A 24,312-nucleotide genomic window follows, 5' to 3' on the forward strand; every position below is an offset into this window, starting at 1 on the left:
CACGTACTCTCACGTGACCCGTCCGGCGCGACACAATTTGTGTGTCCGCGCTCACACGACCCGGACGCGATGAGCTCACTGATACGCATGGGCGCCCTGCGCACGTTCGTCTTTCTGGTCGTCCGTCCCTTGATGAGCTCACAGTTGCGCCGTGATGTCAGCGGGGGCGTTGGCGTCGGTGCGTCTTTCCCGGAGCCACGCTCGGAAACACGGACCCCGTTGGCGATCCAGAGGCCTGTTTACACGCGCCACCCCTTGGCGGGCGGTGCTCCTTAGGCTTGTCCTCTCCCGCCCCTGAGATCCGGCTCTTACCCAAGCCCGTTGGCCTGGCCAGCGCAGAGAGGCTGGGCTTGTGGGCGCAGCAGCTCCAGAGGTCGAGCTGGGCTGAGATTGCGGGCCGGCAGAAGCCGGCGGGGACGCGGTCGGGGCTATGCTGGGCAAGGATTACATGCTGGCCATCATTCTGGTCAACTGCGATGGTGTGCACGGAGGGACCCGATGGGAGGATGGGTGTTGAGGGGGAATGAGGGAGTTGACGGGGTGTATCTCAGGATGAGGACCAGGGGATAAATGAACCCTGGATCTTTGCACTCTAAAGGACCTCCTGGCCCTCCATCCTAAGGATTGTCCCGTTTGGGATGGAGGGAGGGTTCTTTTATTTTTTAATTTTAATTTATTAATCTGAGAGAGAAAGCACAAGCAGAGAGGAAAGGGAAAAGCAGGCTCCCTGCTAAGCTGGAAGCCCCACGTGGGGCTGATTCCAGGACACTGAGATCATGACCTGAGCCGAAGGCTGCAGCTTAACGGATTGAGCCATCTGGGAGCCCCGGAGGGAGGCTTCTGTCAGGGTTATTCTGAACCCACCAATATGCCTTTCCTCTACAATCCTGTGATTCCTTTCCCCATCCCATGTTCCTGTAGATGACTTGTGGGGGGACCAGAGTCTTGAGGGGGAGCCAGGACTGCCCCCTGGCTGGAGGAAGATACGCGATGCTGCGGGTACTTACTATTGGCATGTACCCAGTGGCAGCACCCAGTGGCAGCGCCCAACCTGGGAAACAGGAGATGGAGAGGACCCAGGCACGGTAGGTGGAGTGCAAGGAGGGAGGCTGAGCCCCCACGTGGATCTAGGCCTGCTGCTGCCACTCTGACTTAGTTCCCTCTTTACAGAGGACAGAGGGGATTTGGGGACTTCGGCCCCCCAAGGGGAGATCCTTCTCCAGTCTGGAGAGCTCACTGGACCGCAGGTAACAGGGATAGGCCAGGCCAAATGAAAGACTTGGGGTTCCATGGCATTTAGGGATGCAACTGGACTCTCATTCTGCCTTTAAGCCCAGGTTCTTGGTTCTGTCTCATTTCTTGAGTTAAGACTCTGTGTTGCTGTATGTTTTGTTATGTGTTCTTTCCTATTCTGGGTACTGGTAAATCGTGTTCTAGATCTTGGCCACTGTACTAAGCTCATTCCATGGGAGTGCCTGCCCTGTGTTTTAGAGAGTCTTGTCTCAATTTGGGGTTCTGGTCCATGTTTTGGATCCTGTTCCCCGTTTGCAACTTTTATTCTATGTTCTAAGTTTTGAATTTTTGTTTGAATTTAAACCACTCTCCGTATTACATTTATTTAATATGTCGTGGGCCCTCTCCCACTCTGGTTTTGTATTTGGGGTACTGTGTTCTGGGTCTTATCCCACATTTCATGCCCATTGCTTAGCCAGGGCTTCCCCACTGTCCCTTGTGTAGGAAAAGTGGTCACTTTACAAGCTCTGCTCTCTTCCAGGAACTCTCTGTCCTGGTATGGTGAGGAATCCTACATCCAGAGCATGGAGCCAGGGGCTAAGGTAGTGTCTTGGGCCTGAGGGCCCAAGAAATGGTTTTGGAGGTGGTGGATTGTTCTGGATTGTTCCAAGGGAGAGGTTAGGGGTGGGACTGGGCTGAGAAGAGGTGATGAAGGGTGAAAGGAGTGGGTACCAGAAGGTTTATGTGTGTGGAACCCATGACATCTGCCATCCTACCCTTATCTCCTGTTCCACTTCCACATCTGCCTCCACTCTCTCATCTCCTGTCCTTTCCCCTAACCCATCAGTGCTTTGCAGTCCACTCCCTGGGTTGGGTAGAGGTACCCGAAGAGGATCTGGTACCAGGAAAGAGCAGTATTGCAGTCAATAACTGCATCCAGCAACTGGCCCAGACTCGCAGCCGTAGCCGCAGCCAGCCCCCAGATGGTGCCTGGGGCGAGGTGAGCTGGCTGGCCTTTCAAGGGATTCAGCCCAGGGCCTAGCGGAGAGAGTCATTGCTGAATTGCCTGTTCTTGGTGGCAGCTGCCTTCATCTGAGTTCTGGACTGACCTTTCCTTTGCAGGGCCAGAACATGCTGATGATCCTAAAGAAGGATGCCATGAGCCTGGTGAATCCTCTGGACCATAGTCTGATCCACTGCCAACCTCTGGTGCACATCCGTGTGTGGGGTGTGGGCAGCTCCAAGGGCCGGTGAGGACCCCTTCATCCCCCCAAGTGAGAGTTGCTCCTCCCTCCCTCCTGCAGGCTGTGATCCCCACTGATGCTGATCCTCTGTACTTGAACCCCTGGACACAGATCCTCTGACATGGACCCAAGCTCTGCCTCCCCTGCCTGGTCCAGCTCTGGTTGGGGAGGGTGGGCCCAGCTCAGCAGGGACGGATGGGGGAGAGCCTGAGAGGCTGGGCTGATTCTCTCCTGTGCTCCCACATGCTTCCGGAACAGTGACAGGTGAGTGACAGCCTAGTGCCTTGAACCCCAGCCCTGACCTCCCGATTCTATCCCCACCATGTTCCTTGCCTGACTTTCCAGTCTCCTGCAGACACTACAGGTCCCTTTTCCTACCAGCCTCTACCCTACCCCAGTCTCTGCTCCTGCCCCAGCCCCATCTCTGACCCTGCCAGGGACTTCGCTTTTGTGGCGGGTGACAAAGACAGCTGTATGCTCAAGTGCCATGTGTTTCGCTGTGATGTCCCTGCCAAGGCCATTGCCAGTGCCCTGCATGGGCTCTGTGCCCAGGTAAGAGCCAAGAGTGGGGCAGGGAATGAGGGTATGGAGCTGGCGTGAAGCTTCCAAGGTGGTTGGGTCAGTGAAGTATTGGCTGCCTTAACCTCAGTTCCCCTCTCCCTTAATCTCCTGCTGGTTGCTTTGTGTTTCAGATCTTGTCAGAGCGAGTGGGTGTCAATGGTGATTCCCCTTGCTCCTCCCTAGACCCCATCTCCCCTGAAGACCTACCACGGCAAGGTATGGGGAGGAAGGTCCTCCATTATAGTAAGGGGCTACTTCCGTGAAAGTCTGGGTTGCTTAATTGTTGTTTAGTCCTTCCCTGGAGATGCGGGACTTCTGATGTGTACTGGTTCCAGGGATCCCAAACTCTGAATTGGAGGAGCATCCATGGCCTTCTTTCTTCTGTCTCCAGTTCTCAGAAGGGTGGGTGAGGGCATCATTGAGAGAGTGCCCAGGCCAACTTGCTGTGTGTGTGTTTCAGTGGAGCTGCTGGATGCAGTGAGTCAGGCTGCTCAGAAGTATGAGGCACTGTACATGGGGACCTTGCCAGTCAACAAAGCCATGGGTGAGGACTGAGCTGGCTGAGGAGGTGGGCTACATGAGGTTGGGGAAGGTGGGTATGGTAGGATCTACCATCATTTCTCAGAGTGCTCTCATGGCCCTGTCTGGTCTAGAATGTGCCATCCTTCCCAACTCAGGATTCTAAACCCAGCCCCACCCTTCCCTTGCCATCTCTCTGAATCCCAAGTCAGTGAGAGGGGCCTAGACACTCCCTGCAGATCCCTTCTTTCTTTATGCCTGGGAGATATTATGGTGGGCATGTCCCCCCCCCAGGCATGGATGTGCTGAATGAGGCCATTGGTACCCTCACCACCCGGGGAGATCAGGATTCCTGGGTCCCTGCCATGCTCAGTGTGTCTGACTCTCTAATGACTGCACATCGCATTCAGGTACCAGAAGAAGGTGAAGTTGGGGGCTGTGGAGGGGGTGGGAGGGATGCTGAGGGGCTCATTGCATGCTATTGGAAGAGCTCACTGGGTCCAGCCAGTCCCCGGTCCTCTAGTGACCAGGCCTGGTATGGGCAGGCAGAAGCTGGCGCAGAGGAGGAACCACTATGGCAGTGCCCCGTGCGCCTCGTGACCTTCATTGGCGTTGGCCGTGACCCTCACACCTTTGGCCTCATTGCTGACCTGGGCCGTCAGAGCTTCCAGTGTGCAGCCTTCTGGTGCCAGCCCCACGCAGGGGGACTCTCTGAAGCTGTGCAGGCGGCTTGCATGGTGAGTTTTGGGTGGGAATGGGTAGGTGGGTTTGCCCTGCAGCTGCTCTGTACTGGTGACTGGGGCTTAGGATTGGCAACCTCCAGAAATCACAAACGAGTAATCCCAGGGCTGATTGTAGTAAACTGCTCTTTTATTTGGCCCTCATGCTGTTTTTAATAAGTTCAAGTTCGTTTAGAGCTAGAACATTTCATGTCTTAATTGCTATTCCTATTTCTCTTAAAATAGCAGAACCTCTGATACTGGGTCAGCACATACAAATTTTAACATTCAGCTCAATTGTGTAGGGGCTGTTCGCAGTAGGGTGGGCACTATTTCTCCTGTTTGTCTCAGGTTATTTCCTGACATCTGTGGGCATTGGAATGTGGGATGCTTGCAGTCTGAATTCATCTTACTCTTTCCTTAACAAACGTGAGTGCCTGCAGGGTACCAGGCACCATACTTGATCCCTCACAGAACACTCAGGTTAGATCAGAGACAGACCAGAAAGCAGTTGTACTCCATAGGAAGATGGAGGAGACCGCCCATTCCTGAAGGCCACCTGGAAGAGTTGATAGCTGAGAGTTGAAGGTCTGAGGAAGAAGTTAGGTAAAGGGGATTGGGACAGAAGGTGTGCCAAATACAAGGACGCCCAGTTGTGAAGATTCTTCTAAAAGAATCTAGTGTATCTGGAGGAACAGATGAAGTGAGAGATGAGGGCAGAGAAAAACATCCAGTCATGGAAGAACTTAGAGATTGTGGTCATGAGTTTACTTGTCCCAAGTCACTCTGAGCCATTGAAAGGTTTTGAGCAGTGAATTTAAGTTTGTGGATCAGGAAGATAACTTAAGGTATATTATAGGTAAGTTTGAATTCCAGTTCTATCATTTTTTTGCCTAGGTGACCTTGGGCAAGTCATGTATAATCTCTGAACCAAAATTTCCCCATTTGCAAAATGGTGAGAACACCTCATAAATAACTTTGGATTAAGTTAGGTTATGTGAAGCATGTAGCACAGTGTCCACCTCTCCTTAAATGCTCAGTAAATGTCAAATTTTCTGTTTCTGTTATTGAGCTCCCTGGGAATGCTGTAGGGGCTCCAGTTGGGGCCGACTACCAGCCTGAAGCCATGGCCAGTTGCCTGTTCTGCAGAAGCTTTCAGGGAGTCCAGGGGCAGAAAGGAGCTGGATCCTCACATTCCCCTTTTCCCTAGGTTCAGTACCAGAAGTGTCTTGTGGCCTCTGCAGCTCGAGGCAAGGCCTGGGGTGCCCAGGCCCGTGCCCGCCTGCGGCTCAAGCGGACCAGCTCCGTGGATTCCCCAGGAGGTCCCCTGCCACTCCCCCTGCTCAAAGGAGGGGTTGGGGGTACAGGGGCAGCCCCTCGAAAGCGGGGTGTCTTCTCTTTTCTTGATGCCTTTCGCCTGAAGCCCTCTCTGCTCCATATGCCCTAAATTAATCCAGGACTGGGTAAGGAGGCTCTGGGTCCATACCCAACTCTGTACCCCTTCATTCTCCAGGGGCCTGTAGCCTCTCACTCCTTGAAGCCTTCTCTGCCTGCTCCTCTGGCTCTTGCCTACCCTCTGTTTATTGCCCAGTTTATTAAATGTTTATAGGGATGACTGAGAGGCCCTGCACCACAACCCAGGCCCCTGGCTGTCCTCTCCCTGGGTCCCTGTGTTCCTTGCCCCTGTTTGGCCCTGGACAGTTGGCTCTACCTCAGCAACACTTTATAGCAAAATCAGTACAAATAAAAATCCCTCAGTGACCTCACAGGGTGTGAGTATATTGGGCCTGGGACAGGGTTGGGGGTTAACACCTGTGTGAGGTGAGTGTCTGTGTCTCTGCTTGGTGTTGGTGGCTGCCTGTAGTCACATGAGGACTTGGTGTGGTGAAATCTGATTTCATTCTTTTAACAAATGTATTTTCTGAGGTCTGTGTGCTAGACAGTGTGGATATAAAATACAGGTTCCACCTTCAGAAGGGGAGATGAACAAGCATTAAATGAGGTAGAAGATAATAGGTAGTACAACTAGGCAATCTCAGGGTTGTGGAGGCTCCAGTGAGATTCTTAACCTGACCTAAGTACTGAAAGGAAATCAACACTAGTTACTGAGCCTAGAGAGTATAAATGTGCAGGGCCGTAGACAGAGGTGAGTTTCTAGAGTTCCACCTGGCTAGATCACACAGGGACATTTGTGGGGCAGGAGTTTCTGGTGGTTAAAATTTACTCCTGAGAACAACTGTGACAGTTTGAACCTGCAGGGGATTAGGACTCCTAGACCGCCGCCTTTTGGAAAACAGCCTCTTTCGGTGCCTTGTGATCAGGGCCCCGATGTTAGCTGGAGATTTCGAGTACTTTAGGGAGCTGCGGCAGCGTTCCCACAGCGGCTCCTCCCAGGATTTCTGAACAGCCATACGACGAATCGGGCTCCTGGCAACCAGCTGGCCCGGGGGTGGCACCCGCTCGGGTGAACGGCCGCCCCGGAAGTGACGCGCTGTGCCGCTGGCCTTGCGGAAGTGGAGATGGCGGAGCTGTACGTGAAGCCGGGTGAGCACGGCTGGTGGCCTGGGGTCGCTGGGTCGTCCCCCTACCCATGCTGAGGGCAATTATTGCACGGGGGGTGGAGCCTTCGTCTCTCCAGGGCTCGCTTCACATGTCCCCTCACTCCCGCAGGCAACAAGGAGCGTGGCTGGAATGATCCTCCGCAGTTCTCCTACGGGCTGCAGACCCTGGCTGGTGGACCCAAGCGCACGCCGCTCACCAAGAGGGTCGCCGCTCCCCAGGATGGCTCCCCCAGAGGTGCGTGGGGCCCCTGTGTGCGGACACCCGCCGAGAGGGCGGTGCCAGGGATAAACTTGGCCCGAGGGCCCTTTTTGCTCCTCTGAGGTCTCTGAAAGGAGCTCCATAAAGGGGCACAGGGCAGGCCCTTTTCCCGGCTCCTTCTCTGCTGCCTCTGTCAATAAATGGTTAAGTTTCAGTAGAATCTCTCTGCTTTCTATGTAGGTGAACTCATCCAGACCCATGGTTTTTTAATAGTTTTTATTCCCAAATTGTTTCCATATTTTATTTCTAACCTGGATAGCATAGCTATATATTCATTTATCTTGTGCTACCTCTTCATTTGGTTGTCTGTTAAGATCCAGACTTAATGTGTTCATTCATTCATCCAGTCAGTGTTATCCACTGAGCATCTCTGAGCCAGGCACTGCTTGAGGGCAAACTAGACAGCAGTGAACAAGACAAAAAGGTTTCTATTTTCATGTCTGTCTCCAAAGCTAGGCTATACTCTAGCTTTGGAAATAGACAGATTAAGTAGTGGTAAGGGCTCTGCAGAGAAAACAAGGTAATGCAAGAGTGACTCTGTAACTAAGGTGGCTGAGGAGCTGACATTTAAGCTAAATGGTTAAAACCTAGCCCAGCAAAGATCAGGTGCAAGAGCATCCCATATGCAGTAAACAGTGCAAAGGCGCTGAGAATAAGTTTGGCAAATTCAGAGATTGAAGGAATACCTAATGGCCAGAGGACAGTGGGTTAGGTAGAGAAGTTACAATCTGAGGATAGGCAGGGGCCAGATCATAGCAGATTTTATAAAGCATGATAAGGAAGTTTGTATTTTAATCTGGGTAAAGTTGGAAGCCATTGAAAAGTTTAAAGTAGAGGGATATCTTTATTTCTGAGCATGTCCTGCGTGAACAACTGAAGCCATGGCCCCCCAAAAGGGGCTCGGATTTAGCTTTTTCAGCACCCCTCTGTTATCAGTACTCACACCGCAGAGGAAGTGAGATTCCCAAGCAGGCTGCATGCCTAGAACAGAGCCTGATATGGGGGTTAAATCTTATGACCCTGAGAGATCATGACCTGAACCGAAATCAAGATTTGGATGCTTAACTGAGCCACACAGATGCCCCACAAACCAGGGTCTCATAATCTTGGCATGACTGACATTTTGGGCCAGATAATTCTTTGTGGTGAGGAACTGTCCTGTACCTTGTAGGATATTTGTAGCACTCCTGGTTTCTACCCACGAGATGCCAGTAGCATTCACCCAGTTGTGGCAGCCAAAAGCACCTCTGGACATTTGCCCCTGGGGGCAAGAATCTCCCCAGCCTGAGAAACAGTGACTGATGTACATCTTAAAAAAGATCATTGTGGGGGCGCCTGGGTGGCTCAGTGGGTTAAAGCCTCTGCCTTCGGCTCAGGTCATGATCCTAGGGTCCTGGGATTGAGCCCCACATTGGGCTCTCTGCTCAGCAGGGAGCCTGCTTCCTCCTCTCTCTCTGCCTGCCTCTCTGCCTACTTGTGATCTCTTTCAAAAAAAAAAAAAAAAGATCACTGTGCCTGCTATATGAAAAAACAGATTTTAGTGAAAATGTGAAAAGGCAAGTTAAGAGGCTATTTCAGGGGTGCCTGGGTGGCTCAGTGGGTTGAGCCTCTGCCTTAGGCTCAGGTCATGATCTCCAGGTCCTGGGATCGAGCCCCGCATTGGGCTTTCTGCTCAGCAGGGAGCCTGCTTCCTCTCCCCTCTCTGTGCCTGCCTCTCTGCCTACTTGTGACCTCTGTCTGTCAAATAAATGAATAAAATCTTTAAAAAAAAAAAAAGAGGCTATTTCAGTAACATGAGCAAGATTTAACAATGATTTGGACAAGAGGGGGAGTATAGAGGTAGTAGAAATTGGGTGGATGTGGCATATGTTACTGAGGCAGTCAGTAGGAACAGATATAGGTGAGAGAAAGAATCAATATAACAGACTTTTCGCTTGAGGTACTGGCTGGTATTGTTCATAGATATGGGAAACGAGGGAATGGGGGGGCAATATAAGTTTGAGGGGAGGGTAAAAGCAAGTTTTGTCTTGGACATGTTAAAATTTGGGCTGCTACTGTGGGGAGGAGAGGTCTAGGCCAGAATTACAGAAATGAGTCTTGACTGTATGGATTATGTTTGATGTTGTGGGCTTGAATAAGGGTACTTAAGAATGTGTGGATAGAGGCCTAAAGGGGGTTCAAGATGGAGCCCTAAGGCTCCCTAGCAGAAAAGGAATTACTAAAGGGGCTTGACAAATTGCTAAAGTAGCAAGAAAAGTGAAATTTACTCAGTAAAATTTTGACTCAACCAACCATGATGGATGATGCTGAGAGGTCAGGATAGATAGAGAAAAGGGACCTTGGCTTTGCTGAACTAAATTGTGATAATGTGGTAACCAGCGTGGTTACCACAGAAGCAGTCTATGGAGTAATGAGAGTAGAAACGCAGCTGGATGGGCGGAGAAGAGAATGTAAAAAGAAGTAGAGAGACTATACACTATATAGCTCATTGAAGAAATCCTGCTGTGAGACAGAAATGAGGCTATGCCTAAGGATGAAATGGGAGGTAAGGGAGGATTTTTGTTTTTAAGATGGTAAACACTAGAGCATGTCTGTATGTTGATGGGATGATTCTCTAGTGGGAGAACTGGTGGGACAGGAAAACAGGGTAGCTGCAGGAGAGAAGCCTAGAGAAGAGGCTGGCATTAGTATAGCTGGAAAGATGGTCTCTGATAGGAGCAAGAATCTTTCATCCATTAGAGGAAGGAACGTGGCCCCAGGTACAAGCAGATTAGTAGAACTGTTGGTGAGGAGATGAGAGTTCCTGTTTAATTACCTCCCTTTTCTCAGTGAAATAGCGTTGGATGTAGAATCCAGGGAAAGGAAACGTAGGGGAAGAAGTAAAAAATTCAGAGAGAAAATGTGAGAAGAGTTCTGAAGAATGGAAAAATGAGGCAAAGGATCAGAATTCCAGGCAGTGGTGGATACCTTTTAGTATCTGTACCCAAGAATTTAAAGTGTGACTCAATAGCATGGTTCTGTCTTTCCTTCTAACAAGTGTGGGCAAGTTGGGTTTACCAGGGAAGTGGGACGAGGGGAGGGAATAAAGTGAGGTAAGAGTGTCTATGAGGGAGTGATTTTAATGCATGAAAAACTGATTGATTGGGCTGGAAGGACAGAGGTTTTGGAGATGGTACAGTGTTAAGAACAAGGCAGAGAGGAGTGAAAGGTTGAGGAAAGGTGGGAAAAATCATCATTGAAGGTGTGGAGCTTAAACTTGAGAGGCCAAACAAGAAGATGAAATAGTCATCCGTGTGAATGTTGATGCCTAGAATCAAATGACTTTTCTTTTTTCATAGTGCTTTTCACCATCCCATTACTATAGGCAAAAACCAAGAGTCATCCTTGACTCCTCTCTCCCTCACTCGCAATCCATAAAGTCCGGTTGCTTCCTCCTCCTAAATAAATCTCAGACCACCCCGTTTCACTTCATCTGCTTTCTCGATAGTCCATTCCAGGGTTCTCTTTCCCAGACTACTCCATTAACTTCCCAACTACTGTCCATGCCTACCATTCTTGACCTGTTCTCATCTATTTTTCACAGACCCTAGAGAGTAAATGTCTTAAAAAAACAAGTCTAGTCACATCATCCCCTGCTTTTATAAGCCTACAGTGGCTTCCCATTACCATTAGGCTCAAGACCAAACGCCTCCAAAGCCCTATACGGCCTGGACTCCTGCTTGCTTCTCCAGAGATAACTAATACTGCTTTCTGCAGTGTTAATAATTTCCAGCCAGACAGGGCTGGTCTGTGTAACTTGAACAAGTCAGGACTTACCCTGGTTCTTAGGCACTGCTCTTACCTCTGCCCAGTACATGATTCTTTGTGGCTGCATCTGCCTCATCCACTAGCTATTAACTTTGTGAACTGAACATTTTGCTATACAGTAATCTGGCAGTTGCACCTATATTCTTAGTCATCACTGCAATATTGTGACGTAAGTGCTCCTACCATGAGATCCCCATTTTATAGAAAAGGAGCCCAAGCCCGGAGGTTAACCTGCCAAATGCCACATAGTGGGTGAGCAAGGATAAATGTATTAGTCAACCTCAGAAGGCCTTTCTTGAACACACAGTCTAGGTGGTTCCCTGTACTATATCCCCTTCTCAAAGATTTTATTTATTTTGAGAGAGAGTGTGTGCTAGAATTGCATGAGTCGTGGAGGGACAGAGGGAGAGGAAGAGAGAATCCCAAGCAAGCTGACTCCATGCTGAGTGTGGAGCCTGGCTTGGGGCTCCCTCTCACAACCGTGAAATCGTGACCTAAGCCAAAATCAAGATTCCATGGCTTAACTGACTGAACCACCCAGGTGCCTTACTATTTCTCTTTATTACATCATATTTTCTTTGTAGCATGCAACATAACTTGGTAATTTTCGTGTGTGTGTGTGTGTGTTTTCTTTCCCTAGAATTTCTGTTCCAAGGTCAGGAACGTAATCCATCTGGTTTACTACTCTGTCTCTGCTGCCTTTCACATTGTCTGGCACACAGTAGAGACTTCATAAATATGTATTTTTGAGTGAATGAGTTGTCCCAGAGAATAGTCCTCTAGAAGGGATGAAGTTAGAATTGAGCTTTTTACCTGTTTCAGCCTTATTTGCTTGATTCTGCTTTACCTTTTCAGTCTCCACCTCACAGACTTCTCCCGGGCCTCCTCCAATGGGACCTCCACCTCCTTCCATTAAGGCTCTTGGGCCTCCACCCACCGGGAACTGTCCTGCCTCCAGTGCGGAACCAACAAATTTCCCAGTCATCGAAGCTGAAACTTTGCTGGAAGATGTGCTCAAACCTTTGGAAGAGGCACTGGAGGACTGCCGTGGCCACACAAAAGTAATCCATCTTGGCATGCCAATGGGGGATAAAAGGACTATGGTTCTTTGTTTTCTTGTAAAGTAGCACTACAGAATGAATTTCTGAGGGTCTGAGAAATGCGGAGATTTAAAATTCTAGCCATATATACGCTTTTCTTGGGAGGAGAGCTGTAAGTTTTCTCAGTGGGGCCTCTTTACTAATTAACATATTAATTCTTAATGTGGCCAGAGAAGGTGGGTCTACTTCCTGTTTGGTGCTGCCTTTCCCCTCCCCTGTTGGGCTAGCAGGGCTGACTTGGAGGGGCTTCTGTCTCTTAGAAGCAAGTATGTGATGACATCAGCCGACGCCTGGCTCTGCTGCGGGAACAGTGGGTTGGAGGGAAGCTGTCAGTGCCTGTGAAGAAGAGGATGGCTCTGCTGGTGCAAGGTATGGGTAGGTCTTTCCATATAGCCTAGCTCCCTCACCTTGTCGTGGATGGCTGAGCTGGAAGAGATGGTTGGGATGAGAGGACTGAGAGCTAGGTCTTTTGCCCCAAGCTGCTGGTTTACCTCCTCTCTTTCCTCAGAGCTTTCAAGTCACCAGTGGGATACAGCAGATGACATTCACCGCTCACTCATGGTTGACCATGTAACTGAGGTCAGCCAGTGGATGGTGGGAGTTAAAAGATTAATTGCAGAAAAGAGGAATCTGTCTTCAGAGGAAGAGGCCAATGAAGAGAAATCTACAGCCACAGCTGAGGAGAACCAGACAATACCAGGTGTCCAAGAGGCTCCATAATCCTGGATCCTGACTCACCTCACACCATTTCCTATGCCTTGGCACAGAGGCCTCCTCTCACCTGGCTCCCTCTTACCATTTGGGAGACTGTCTGCCTCCTTGTGATCCTTGGCCTCATCCACCCATCTCTGGGGGAAGAGGTGTCAGCCACCTGGGCCACAGGGAAGTCACCTGTTACCCATAACATATGCATTTCAATAAAAACATCTTAATAGTGGGCCCTGGGTAGGAGAGAGAAGCACTTCTTGTGCCAAACAAGTTGCTTGTTATGTCTTTGACTGCCTTGCTCCCTGTTTACCCTAAAAACCTCTCTCCTTCCATTCAGCATTAATGGCTTTGCTAAGAAGCATGACCAGTTACTGTCTGCCACCTCCCCCCTCAAATAGACAGAAACACACATTACTTGCTGGGCTGAGTATCTCTATTTTTGGATAATTTCATTTCAGCATAAGAACAGAGGCTCAAATAGCAGGGGAGATTTTTTCCCTCAAGGAAAGGAGACTGTCCTGTTTGCACTGTCACCTTTGAGATGTACAGTGCTACAGAGATTAGAATATAGTGGTATAAATTGAAGGAGAAAAAGACTAGATTGCCGACATATGGGATTGTGCATTTTTTTGGGCTGGGGGAAGGTCAGGGGTAGGGGCATAACTCTGTCTGACTCACCAAATGAGCTACCTCATTTTGGGCCCTAAGGTCTCTTCTAACCCTCTGAGGACAAGAGAGCCAGATGGAAGGGACCAGAGGTTCAAATCAGGCTGAGAAGGGAGAATACAGGCTTTCAGTGTTGGAATAGGGGACAATACTTACAGGTGGGATGCAGAAAAGGCATGGGGGGAGAGACTGGAGAAGGTTAAACTCTAGGGCAGTGCCTCTTTTTTCCTGCTTTGGAATAGATAGGGAGGGGCTCCTGGAGAGGCCCAATTCCAGGAAGGCTGCTTCCTGGAAAGGCTGGAACAGCCCTTGGCAGGGGTTAGGGTATTGCTGTTTGTGGTTTGGCGGCTGCTCTAGCCTGCCCCCATAGCCTGCCTTAGGCTCTAATTGCCGTTGGAGGTGGGCCCAATGACAGCTTGGAAGGGACCTGGGACCTGTGATCCTAACTAGGTCTCCTGGGCCCCTTGGCTGTGTGGCTGAGATAGGAAGGGCAGTGTTGAGGAGAACACCGGAGTCAAAGCATTTCTTTGAACTTTTACTAAGCAATCAGTGACATACTCCATCCCTCAGTCCCAGCCTCAGCCCTTGAATGGAGGGCTGGGGGTTGGGAGGAGTACCTACAGACCGAAGGGAAAGTAGAGCTAAGGGCTTGGCGAGTTGCCCACTCCTATCCCTGGTCTAGCTGCCTCAGAACTAAGGGAGGCCCGAAACCAACAAGTCCCTCCCTTCCAGATTATATGAGGCCACCTGGTGTTTGGAATACACCAGGAAGAGGTGATGGCAGCAGCGGTATGAGGGATTCCTCTAATTCCACACAGGATCATCTGCACTGGATTAGATGTCCATTTCAAATTGTGCGTCATCTGGAGAAAGAGAAAGGAGGAGGACTGGTTGCTGGGCTGGGCTACAAACTCAGCCAGCTTAGCATCAGTGCAGAAACCCGTCTCAGCATTAAACCCCCACTGTACTTAACAGGGGCATTTGGATCCAAAGCATTTAATTTTAGGCCCTGCTTTCCTTACCGGGTATCTCTTCCTCTGTCTCCTTCTGCTCCTTCAGCAACTCCAGCTTGGAGGGTGGGGCTGTTGGAGGTGTTGTGACCCCGGGAATCTGGGGGAGACAGCAGGGGGGCGTCCGAGCAATGGGTGAGTTCTTGCACTCCAGCAGGAACTTTCGGTCGTAGATGATCCTCGTGCCTGTCAAGGGGTAGGGACTAGTTAAGAGGCTGGAGATTGGGCACAGAGCTGTATGGAGTTGTCACAAACAGGACTTTTAGGGACTTGGGACTCATTTCCCCATGTATTAAAGGGCTGCAAGCTGGGATCTCAGGTGACTAGCATTCCGGGCTCTTAAAATTAAAAAACTACCATGCCTAACCAAGATGTGGCTACGTGCCACGAAGCAAGTGGGGCATCCCAGCTGGTCCAGACAGGGGCTTTTGGTTTAGGGAAGCTTGCAGTCTCAGTTCTAGGAGGAGCACAAAACTTGGGAGAACTCAGGTACTTCCACTGTTCCTGTCTGGCTCTGCTGGCTCTGGGCCTTCCCTACTTTGGTTGGGGGTTGGGGACGTTAGTCCTTCAGGCAGTTACCTCAGGAAGCCAAACAGCAGATGTAAGAAGGAGTTTCACCCCTTCTGCCACCTGGATTCTGAGACCCTGGAGGAAGAAGCTGTGTTCCTCCGGACAGCTGCTTTTCTCATGAAACACAGGGACAGTCTGTTCTTATCCTGACCCCTCCCAAGTCCTATCAGGCTCAGCCCCAGCCTACAGAAACTTGGCCCCAGTTCTGTCCTCAAAGGGCCCTACCCTGTTCTTGCCTCTCCCCTCTGCCTCTACGTGGCAGGAAACCCTGGGTCGGGAGCCCAGCAGCTCAAGATCCCAGGCAATCAAGCCCAACCAAACAGCCGCCCGCCCGCCAGCTGGCCGGCCAGCCGCAGATACCCAAAGCTCCTGGCCCCAACTGCCCGAGTCCTGCTCAAGCCGCTTTGTAAAGCCTGGTGCTTTCTGCCGATGCCACGCTCGGCTGGGGTTTCGGCTCCTAATTCCAGGCGGCAAAGTCGAGAGGGGCGGGTAAGCAAGGCCCCCAGAACCCAGGCCATAGTGAGGATTTCATTCCACAGTCACGCGGAAGCCAGGCTTTAAGCCACAGTGCATTACTATGAGGTTTCACGGAACTGGGCTTCGGTTCCAAACATTCCCCACCCACCCCCGGCAAAACCTACAGCGGACAGAACCCAAAGCCGGCACCTCCCCACTCCCGCCCCGCGGCAGGACGCACGCGCCGGCCTGCCCAATGCCCGCGGACCCCCAGCCCGGCCCGCTGACCTCCCGGGGTAGTGGCGTATAGCGTGCCCCCCGGCGTGGTGCTGTAGCAGTCGGGCAGTCGGTCCCTGCCCCCGGGAATTGGGCAGCTCGTGGAGGTGGACATAGCGAGCGGGACGAGCAGGAAGGCAATCGGCTGGCGCCGAGGACGCGGAGCGCAGCTAACACTGAAGCAGACTCGGTAGACCACGTGCGACCGCAGCAACAACACCAGGACGACGTCACGCCCGGGGCGGGCCACGAGCCGTCACTCAATTCGACGGTCCCGCCTTACTCACGAGGGGGCAAGCCCGACTAGGGGAGAGTTGAAAGCAGTCCCGCACAGGCCTTCCGTTCCTCCAGGCTTAATAGAGGCCAGTCCGACTCTGAGAGCTGGAGCCACTCAGCTATTTACTATTTACTGTTTGGACAGGGCGCCTGGGACCAGGGAGGTATTAACACGTTACTGTCATGTGTTAATTCACCCATTTCTCTTAACAGTTTTGGACAGTAAAGTACTATTATTAGCCACATTGTACAGGTGAGGAAAGGAAAGAGAGGTTAAAAACTGGTTCAAAGTCGTATCTTGCAGGAGGGGGAACTGGGATTCAGACCTGAATGTATCTGATTCCAAAGCCTGTGCTCTTTAGCACAGTTGGGGACTGCCTCCCATTAATTAATTACAGGACAGGGTAAAAAGTGGCGGATGGTCTGGTGCACAGCAGGAAGGGGAAGGTCAGGGAGAGGGGGTGGCCTCTTTGGAAGAAGTAATACCTGGACAGAATAATGAATAGATGTTGTGGGACAGAGGCTTGCTCTTTGATCTTGCTGCCACAGCTAACCTCGGGAAACTAAGGAACGGCAGAGGGCTGGTGAGGAGGACTTGGTCTTTAGGCCCCTGGGATGGAAGATCAGAGTCTGGCCTTTGGGGATATTTTGATGTAGACACTGATATGAAAGGAGGCAGGAGAGGGGTGGTGGAAAAGAAAGTATTAAGCCTAGTACGTACATATACTAAAAATCTTGATTTGATCAAGTAGTCTTCGGATTTCCTCAAAATCAGTATTACCACCCCTCCCCCCACTAAGTGCAGACCACCAGGTATCATGCATTTAACAGTATTAATGTTACTTCAGTTCTGACTTCATCAGATTTTCCTGTAGCTCTGATTTCTCCACTCATTAAAAAAAAAAAACCAAAAACTATTTTATAACTCAGTGCTTCTCAAATTTTAATGTGCACATAAATTACCTGGAGAGCTTATAAATGAGAATTTTGATATGTTAAGTTGAGGGTGGGACCTGAGAGTGTAAGTTTTTAGCAAGATTCCAGATGATGCAGTCCCTTAGGTCTGCAGGTCCCTAGAGTAGCACTTCAGGGAGCAAGGATATTTATATTTTATTGTTCCAAAATGTTTCTGAGCCTCTTACAAAGTGGCGTATACCAAGAAGGGTCTTGATAGTGCTGGAAGGTAAGGCTGGGGAGCAGATTGTGGGGGGACATCTAATACAGCTCAGTTTTTGAGGTAAATCTGGTTGGAGCAGCGAGGAATAGGATGGAGGGACGGTGAGAATGAAGGTGAAGATTCTAGCCTAGTGAAACAGGGTGGACCGAAGGGCAGTGCCTATGAGGATGGAGAGAAGTGGTCAGGATTGCCATACACAGAAGGGGAAAGAGAAGGTGATTGATTAAGGGTGGAGTGAGAGAGAGGGAGCTAAGCTAGGATAATTTCCAGTCTTCTGACTTGAAAGTCTTGGTAGAAAAAAAAAAAAAAAAAGAAAAATTCTTGGTAGTAGTAGTACCCCCTAATATAACAGAGAAAATAAGAAAAGCATTATCTTACATTGGGGAATGTACAGTATGTGTGGAATGCTGAGATGAGACAGCACAGCAGCTAGATATATGGGTCTGATATATGGGGAGAAATCTGGGCTAGTGATTTGGATCTAGGTGGAATGCAATCCAAGAGTATCGGATGAGATCACCTGGACAGAAGATATAGCTTAAGAAGAGCCCTGAGTACATCAACATTTATTTAAGAGGTGGTGGAAGAGGATTCACCACAAGAGACAGAGAAGTGTCAAAAGTTTTCAAGAAGGATCACTGTTGAAGTGAGGTCACCCTTCTGTTAAAACTGACAGCAGTAGTTACTACAACTATAATACTGTTGCTACATGCTTACTTTTGAGGTGCTGTGCGCTGTAAGGGCTGGGGAACTAGAGATAGGTCATTAGCCTTAGGGAGAAAGCCACATACATCATGCATGCAATCTGTATGAAAGACTGAGAGTTTAAATCAGAGGCTCAACACTGATTACCCATTAGGGAGCTTAAAACAGACAAGTGCACAAGAAAGGAAAAAAAAAAGGAAGAAAAGAAAAAGACCTATGCCCAGGCTCCAACTGTAGAGATCTGATTAAGCCTATAAGGGAATATCAGGTTTTTGCTACCAGAAAAACTACTTTGGACTTATACCAATACCATGAAGATAAAACAGGAGGTAAAAGATAAAACAGGCTGGCAGTCTGGAGGCGAGATTCATGATCCTGTTGTTCAGATCAGGTCTTAGATTGGAAGTGGTCTTAATAAACATTAAGTTCTGGATACTTAAAACCATCTTTCTCTCCCTCATTTGCTACAGAATAAAGAAGAGGTAAAGAATCTGCCTGATGGCAAATGGTGACAAATCTTTAAGGGCAAATAGAAAATAGAGTATTATCATAGTCCCTCACCCCAGGACAGGGTCCACTGGGAAGACGTCATAACCAGCAGTACTTCTTGGTAGAAGAGATCTAGGGCTGGAGAACAAGATGTTCAGAAGCTGTTTTGCTACAGGCTTATTTGCCACTTCTGGGTTTACAATGGAGTCCAAAGTTCTCAAACAGTGGGCCAGAATCAAGTATACTAACCACTCCCTTTTGTTTGGCTTGAAACTATAATATGACTAGTCTTTCCCCTTCTACAAGACACCTCAAACTGAGGATGGTTCCCTCCTGGGCTAACTTTGAGGATGGGAGGAGGATTTGGCTGGAACCTACAAGAGATGAAAATTGTAGTTTCAAGTCCTGAGATTTCTTACCTCTGATTAGGAGAGGCCACCATTGGCTGTCCAACTCTCTTCTTCGGTCTGGTTAGCTGAGGTGATGGGATTTCCCCTTTGAGAGCAGGGACTGAAGGAAGCAGACTGGCCTATAAAAGGGCAAGTCAGCACACTGTAGCCACAATAGGTTTAAAGGGTCTTAAAACATCAATAATTTTATTGGTGGTGGAATTTTATTACACTACTACTAGAAATAAGTGGGTCCAGAAACCTCTATGATATATTTTTATTCCTTGAAAGAGCTGTTATTCTCATGTGGTTTGATTTATGCCTCAATAGGATGTTTCTTAATGATGTCAGGTCTTACTATGAATGTGCAAGGTTTTCTTCTGCCTCTATTAAAATTTCAAAATCAGTACTGTCCCACACAAGAGCAGGCTTCTGATTCCAGATGAGAACCAATGGTAGGGACTCTCAAATCTCAGAAATGTAAACATTCTACTGGCTTCCAGTATTCCCATCCCATATATTCTCATTCACAAGAAAAAGGAGAAAATCTGTGTTAGCACTAGGTGGCTCTTTTGAGTTCATTTACATTCAATTTTATTTTCAGATGAGGAAAGTGAAGCCCAGAAATGAAAAATGACTTGCCTAAGGTCATAGAGCTTCAAGTGACAGAAATGAAAACAGAATTTAGGCTTATTTCACTATACCCATGCTGCCTCCCCCCAGATCCCTCATATATTTTTAAAGTAATTAAGTTCTTACCTGAGCTAGGTTTAATCCAAGGTTCAGGTTGGTAAAAGAGCAGTAAAATAATGCCAGGAAGAGGCAAGACAGAGGAAGAAGAGATTATAGCAAACAAAATGGATTGGGGAGGAGGGATCCAAACAGAAAGAAAAGAAGGCAGTGCCAGTAAGAGGGCAAGGAGGAGGGTATCCTGAGTAACTACTACTGACTACACAACTCCTCTTTCTTCCTAATCCTCCTAGGGGTTCTTCTAATTGTCCCCTCTTCTCATGGATTCTAGTTCTTGACCTGAGATAAAATTTCTCATTCTGTTATCCTCAAGGTGCAAAAGACAGGGTTAAGAGCTCTTCCAGATAATTTTAATGTATTGTAGACTCTTAACACAGGAAAATCATTTTTGTCCCACTGAATAATTTTCTTAATATTATGTCTCACTAGTGCATGTTTCAATCAAGAGTAGTTTCATTCATTTCACTAATATTAGGTGATTTTTGTTGTTGTTGTTGTTAGTGGTAAACAGAAACAGCAAGATATATAGGGGATCCCAGGGTTCTTTTGAGAATACTTGATGTGGTTATCAAGTACTAAAAAAAGCAGTAACTTCAACACCTGTGAATCCATTCAAATCCATTCAAAATAGGAAACAAGAAATGACATTAAAGAAGCTCTCATAGTTGTGATATGGAATACAAAAGACCCAGGCATGTCTAACACAGAACTTGGGGTGTCTCACTTAGGAGTGGCTTTAGGAGCCAGGCAGAGAAGCTTAAGAACTTTTGGTGGCATGAGAATTGAAAAATGCTGCTGGCATGGCTCTGCTGCCAGTTACTGTTTTTTGTATGTTCTTTTTTCCTTGATATGTGTTTTGACTTCTCTATCAGCCTGAAGCATTTTCTTGTTTTCTCTTCTAGAGTGCATATACATAAAACCAGGAAGTTCCACTGTATTAAACATGAAAAGTTTAATGACTGTTCTTTTCAGAGGGTTGTTTTTCCTTCTCTATTGCATCAGGTTCTTGGCATAGCCTATAGTTTGGCCAAGGCAATCCGCTCTAGTGTTCCTCTGTTTAGCTTGTTAAACACATTGGCTCTTCATACTTAGGGCTGTGGAACTAAGCCCAGAATTAGTCACACATTTATAATGATTACTCTGCTGATTCAACAATACCACAGTATTAGGGGAGGAACTCCCATCCACTCCTGTGTCCCAACCCAAATAAAAACATAAAACACTGTAACCAAATAAGTCTTCAGATAAAAGCCAGGAAGCACAAAAGAATGTGAAGTTGAGAATTTGGGTGTCCCTAGGTTTGTTCAGTGTCATCTGATTGCAATCCTATGGTCTTTATTGATACTTATGATCTTTAAGGAGGTAACCCCAGCAAAGGCCTATCTACTAAAGTCACATAAGACACATTGCAGGGGCTTGAAACTTAGTCCTACTTATAAAATGATATAGAAGAGAACAAGGAAATAAGGACTGTTTAACACAAAATAGGTAGATAACTAGTCTTCAAAACGCTTTTTCAAAGCAGTCTAAAAAAGATCTCTAAGGTGTAACATGTGAGACGCCTATTAGAAATACAGTATTAACAAACTGGTTCAATAGGACTGTGGATTGGGTAATAGCTGCATGACCACTGAAAGGATCACACCCCACTTCTAAACACTGTTCATCTTTTTATTGAATATTCTGGTAAATATTTCACATTAATACAGGCTACATTAAGTAGAGCCACTATATGACAAGAAATTTACTCAACTTTTTCCTTTTAAGTATGTAAACAATTGTACATGTATTTACCACCCTAAAAGGTTGAAACATGTAATCATCTAATTCTCTTCTGCATACAAGTAGCATTCAGTATGTTTAGCCAAAAGCACTAAGTTCAAAATGGCTAAACTAACCAGAGAACATAATCAGGTGGATAGGAAATCACTTCGTTCTTATACAATGGGCAAATCAAATCTCCATTGCTAACGCCTCAGAGAAATTTTCTTAGTTAGGCACATTAAAAAAAAAAAAAAAAAAAAAAAAAATCCCCAGGTTCTTCCAAGGTTTCTCAAACAAGGCTAAAGAATAAGACCTTCTAACTTAGTTGACATATTTGAGATGCATGTTTCCAATATGAGGAGCCCACGTGCCAGGCCAAATCTGAAAAGGGGGAGGAAAAATTGGAATTTCTAATTAGGAATCTTTAGACAGTTACAAAATGAATATATAAATGCAATGGCAATTCACTGTTTCTGCCTAGGAAGAATGCACATACATGAGATAAAATGTTCAGAAGCATCACACTGTTACTGAAAAACTTAGTTCAGATGAAGGTGGTCAGATGTCATGACTTGATATTCAGAATTTGCATTACCCAAAGAATTAAAAGAGTGACATGACAAAATAAGAGAGCACTAAGTCTATTTTACCTGCTGGGCATCAGTGCATTCAGTAGAATTTTGAATAACTTTTATCATAGGGTTCCAAGCAGGATCTGGGTTGTGAAGTCCATTAAACAGAGGTCCACCTGGAACATCAGCAAGCTGAGGATGGGAGGGTATTATGGTGCCTCCATACATGGAAATTGGCAGACCCTATGAAAGAAAGCAAAAAGCTTAATCCTGAAGGTAAACGTTAGCTCTCTCCAATTTCCTTTCATCCACAAAACTCCCGCGGATCCTTTAAAAATACAGAATCATGCAGTGTTGAAAAACCAAAAGTGGTTTACCTGCATTAGTAACACTTTTCAACAAGAAGAAAATCCCCCCAACTAAATCCAGTATCAAATCATCAGGAAATTTCTCAACTTTGACGAACACACAGAATACCCTCAACTTTTCTGTATTTTAGTTTCATCAGTAAGTTTGTGCTAAGAAGAAAAGGGAAACTCTACGAAAAGACCTGGCCAAGTCATGGAAACAAGCTTGTTACACCAAAAGAGAGAATTATTTCAATACAAACTATTCCTTAACATTGGCTGGCAAAGTGTTAAACAAGTTACAGTGATGTTTGTTGACTCACTTTAGAAAAATCCAGAAAACTGCTTGCCATAGGTTGATGAAAAATGTTAGAGGGGGCTACCATTCCAGAATCATCTCTCTCCATTGGTTGATGCTGGGAGAATGTGCTTGGGTCTGATAATTGTTGATGCATTGGATGGTTCCCTATCACAGACTGTGACCAACCTGATAAGCCTTCTGGAAAGAAGAATTGAGGACAGGGTTTGATATTTATTGGAGTAAAATAGCAAAATATTACTACTTGAACTTTTTTCATACTGAATTTTATCACACTCACTCCTCTGAAAAGTTCAGTGCATGTTGATGACAATCTTTGCAAAGTGAAACAAACCAGTTCCTAGAAAACTGAGTGAAGTCCTTTGAATACCCCAAATATTCTACCTAATCCTTTGAAAGAGAGCACTTATGCTCTCTGAAAGAATATAAATGATTATCCCATTACTGGAAAGCTTAAAAGGGAAGGGAAGTACACTTTGAATCTTCTACTTCTAATCTATACTTATTTTTATAACATGTATTACAGATATTATTATGTATAAACCAAACCAACATTCCAAACTCTGAAATTAGACTGAATTCTTCGAAAGTATAAACACCCATACTGACTGTTAAGTGTAGGAACTAAGCCATTTGGTTTTAAGGAACTAAGTTTCATTTATTTATTTATTAAATATTTTATTTGTTTATTTGACAAGAGATCACAAGTAGGCAGAGAGGCAGACAGAAAGGGGAAGGTAAGCAGGCTCCCTGCCAAGCAGAGAGCCCGATGCGGGGCTCCATCCCAGGACCCTAGGATCATGACCTGAGCCGAAGGAAGAGGCTTTAACCCACTGAGCCACCCAGGCGCCCAAGGAACTAAGCCTTAATGGCAAAATCCCACAACTTACTGGAGATATCCTTCCAAAAAGAAGACAAGGCAACTATACCTGACATAGCGTTGACTCCAAATGACCAGATCCCACTGTGTCCAACAGGAGCAACAAAACTGGTCCCCACAGGGGCTTGTGCGACAGATCCTCCTTGCCGAATCCGGGCTAGCCTCTCTGTTCCAATGGGGGGAGGTATCTTTCGATCCTGACTGGCACTGCCTCCTTTTGGTTGGCCCAAAGTTGGTGGGGCAGAGGTGGCTGAAAGAGGTGAAGATGATCCCGAAGAAACAGATGGAATAGGAGAGTCACCTGGTGGCAAAATATTTCTCTATTGTTTTATTACATTAAAAACTAATTATAAGAATATGAGAAACCTTGTTGGAAAGACCTATTTCACAACACAGGTTCTGTAAGAAAAATTTCATTTTATAAGATCTTTCAAGTGAAAGCACATAAGTTCTATGAATATTATCCTACACTACTTTCGTACATACGAAGTATAAGCAAATACTCTAAAAATTGTTTTCCAGATTGCTGAACAAAGCTAAAAAGGATGAAAGCCATATTAATTTTTATTCTAGCTCTAAACAGTCTTCTCAAAACATAACCTGTCAGATTTTAAATTAACTTAAATGTGGCAATGTTTGTACAATAATTAGCATATTGTTTGGAAAAGAGCTGGTGGCCTTCTCTCTTTAGCTGTTCTCTTTTTTTCTTTTCCTATGGCCCTTTTTTCCATAACGAAGAAAGGTTATATGTTAGCAAATATCTTGGATTCAATTCATGGTTTTGTTTCCTAATGGGACTCTCAGGTAATGTTGGTAGTTTTCCCTGTCAAAAGGGCCAATATTAATTGACTGCCTCATGAAGCTCATTTTAAAAAATCAAATCCTGTTCAAGTACTGTGAGAACTTCATCTGTTCTAAATATTGAGAAAAATAAGAAGAACAAAGGCATATGTTC

The 24,312-nt window shown here is 47.0% G+C and overlaps 3 protein-coding genes across 27 annotated transcripts in view; 2 read left to right on the top strand and 1 right to left on the bottom strand.

Annotated features, from left to right (window-relative positions):
- The first annotated feature begins 54 nt into the window (after positions 1–54).
- Positions 55–6,736, top strand: APBB3 (amyloid beta precursor protein binding family B member 3). 11 transcript variants are annotated; one of them, XR_006605347.1, is made up of 13 exons: positions 55–178; positions 922–1,085; positions 1,171–1,247; positions 1,775–1,835; positions 2,081–2,233; positions 2,356–2,483; positions 2,736–2,741; positions 2,915–3,029; positions 3,170–3,254; positions 3,499–3,582; positions 3,852–3,980; positions 4,103–4,294; positions 6,598–6,736. XR_006605347.1 is itself a non-coding variant. In XM_045075410.1 (13 exons), exons 1-13 carry the CDS (start codon positions 70–72, stop codon positions 6,631–6,633), a joined length of 1,326 nt encoding a protein of 441 aa, XP_044931345.1. In that variant the 5' UTR covers positions 55–69; the 3' UTR covers positions 6,634–6,736. The 11 variants fall into 11 exon arrangements, 7 of the variants coding, with proteins under 7 accessions (XP_044931345.1, XP_044931346.1, XP_012907875.1 ...); XR_006605345.1 differs by having other exon boundaries at positions 6,522–6,648; XR_006605346.1 differs by lacking the exon at positions 6,598–6,736 and adding an exon at positions 5,487–5,624.
- SRA1 (steroid receptor RNA activator 1) lies at positions 6,678–12,940 on the top strand. The gene is made up of 5 exons (XM_004744792.3): positions 6,678–6,820; positions 6,947–7,072; positions 11,759–11,964; positions 12,264–12,372; positions 12,512–12,940. The coding sequence occupies exons 1-5, from the start codon at positions 6,796–6,798 to the stop codon at positions 12,721–12,723; spliced, it is 678 nt and encodes a 225-aa protein (XP_004744849.1). The 5' UTR covers positions 6,678–6,795; the 3' UTR covers positions 12,724–12,940.
- A 186-nt stretch (positions 12,941–13,126) lies between these two features.
- LOC101685149 (ankyrin repeat and KH domain-containing protein 1) overlaps positions 13,127–24,312 on the bottom strand; it is a 131,545-nt gene continuing 120,359 nt past the window's right edge. For 8 of the 15 annotated variants that reach the window (XM_013052415.2, XM_004744805.3, XM_004744799.3 and 5 more), the window contains 6 exons: positions 23,407–23,658; positions 22,482–22,657; positions 21,890–22,054; positions 18,756–18,865; positions 14,400–14,573; positions 13,127–14,240 (listed from right to left, as the gene is read on the bottom strand). In XM_013052415.2, coding sequence (XP_012907869.2) covers positions 14,237–14,240; positions 14,400–14,573; positions 18,756–18,865; positions 21,890–22,054; positions 22,482–22,657; positions 23,407–23,658 — 881 coding nt within the window. In that variant the 3' untranslated portion in view covers positions 13,127–14,236. Of the gene's footprint in view, positions 14,241–14,399; positions 14,574–15,801; positions 18,475–18,755; positions 18,866–21,125; positions 21,621–21,889; positions 22,055–22,481; positions 22,658–23,406; positions 23,659–24,312 lie in introns of those variants that run through there. The other 7 variants (XM_045075407.1, XM_013052412.2, XM_004744803.3 and 4 more) reach the window with 5 other exon arrangements.

Source organism: Mustela putorius, unplaced genomic scaffold (genome assembly GCF_011764305.1).
Source record: "Mustela putorius furo isolate JIRA1106 unplaced genomic scaffold, ASM1176430v1.1 tig00000145_pilon_pilon_pilon, whole genome shotgun sequence".
Classification (NCBI taxonomy): Eukaryota; Metazoa; Chordata; class Mammalia; order Carnivora; family Mustelidae; genus Mustela; species Mustela putorius.

Excerpts from the sequence above, each read along its gene's own strand:
- APBB3 (XM_013052421.2), top strand. The coding sequence starts at position 70 with ATGAGCTCACTGATACGCATGGGCGCCCTGCGCACGTTCGTCTTTCTG. Across the intron at positions 1,248-1,774 it reads GAGAGCTCACTGGACCGCAG|GAACTCTCTGTCCTGGTATG; the intron begins GTAACAGGGATA and ends GCTCTCTTCCAG. Across the intron at positions 3,968-4,102 it reads TGACTGCACATCGCATTCAG|GCAGAAGCTGGCGCAGAGGA; the intron begins GTACCAGAAGAA and ends TGGTATGGGCAG.
- SRA1 (XM_004744792.3), top strand. The coding sequence starts at position 6,796 with ATGGCGGAGCTGTACGTGAAGCCGG. Across the intron at positions 7,073-11,758 it reads CCAGGATGGCTCCCCCAGAG|TCTCCACCTCACAGACTTCT; the intron begins GTGCGTGGGGCC and ends TTACCTTTTCAG. Across the intron at positions 11,965-12,263 it reads ACTGCCGTGGCCACACAAAA|AAGCAAGTATGTGATGACAT; the intron begins GTAATCCATCTT and ends TCTGTCTCTTAG.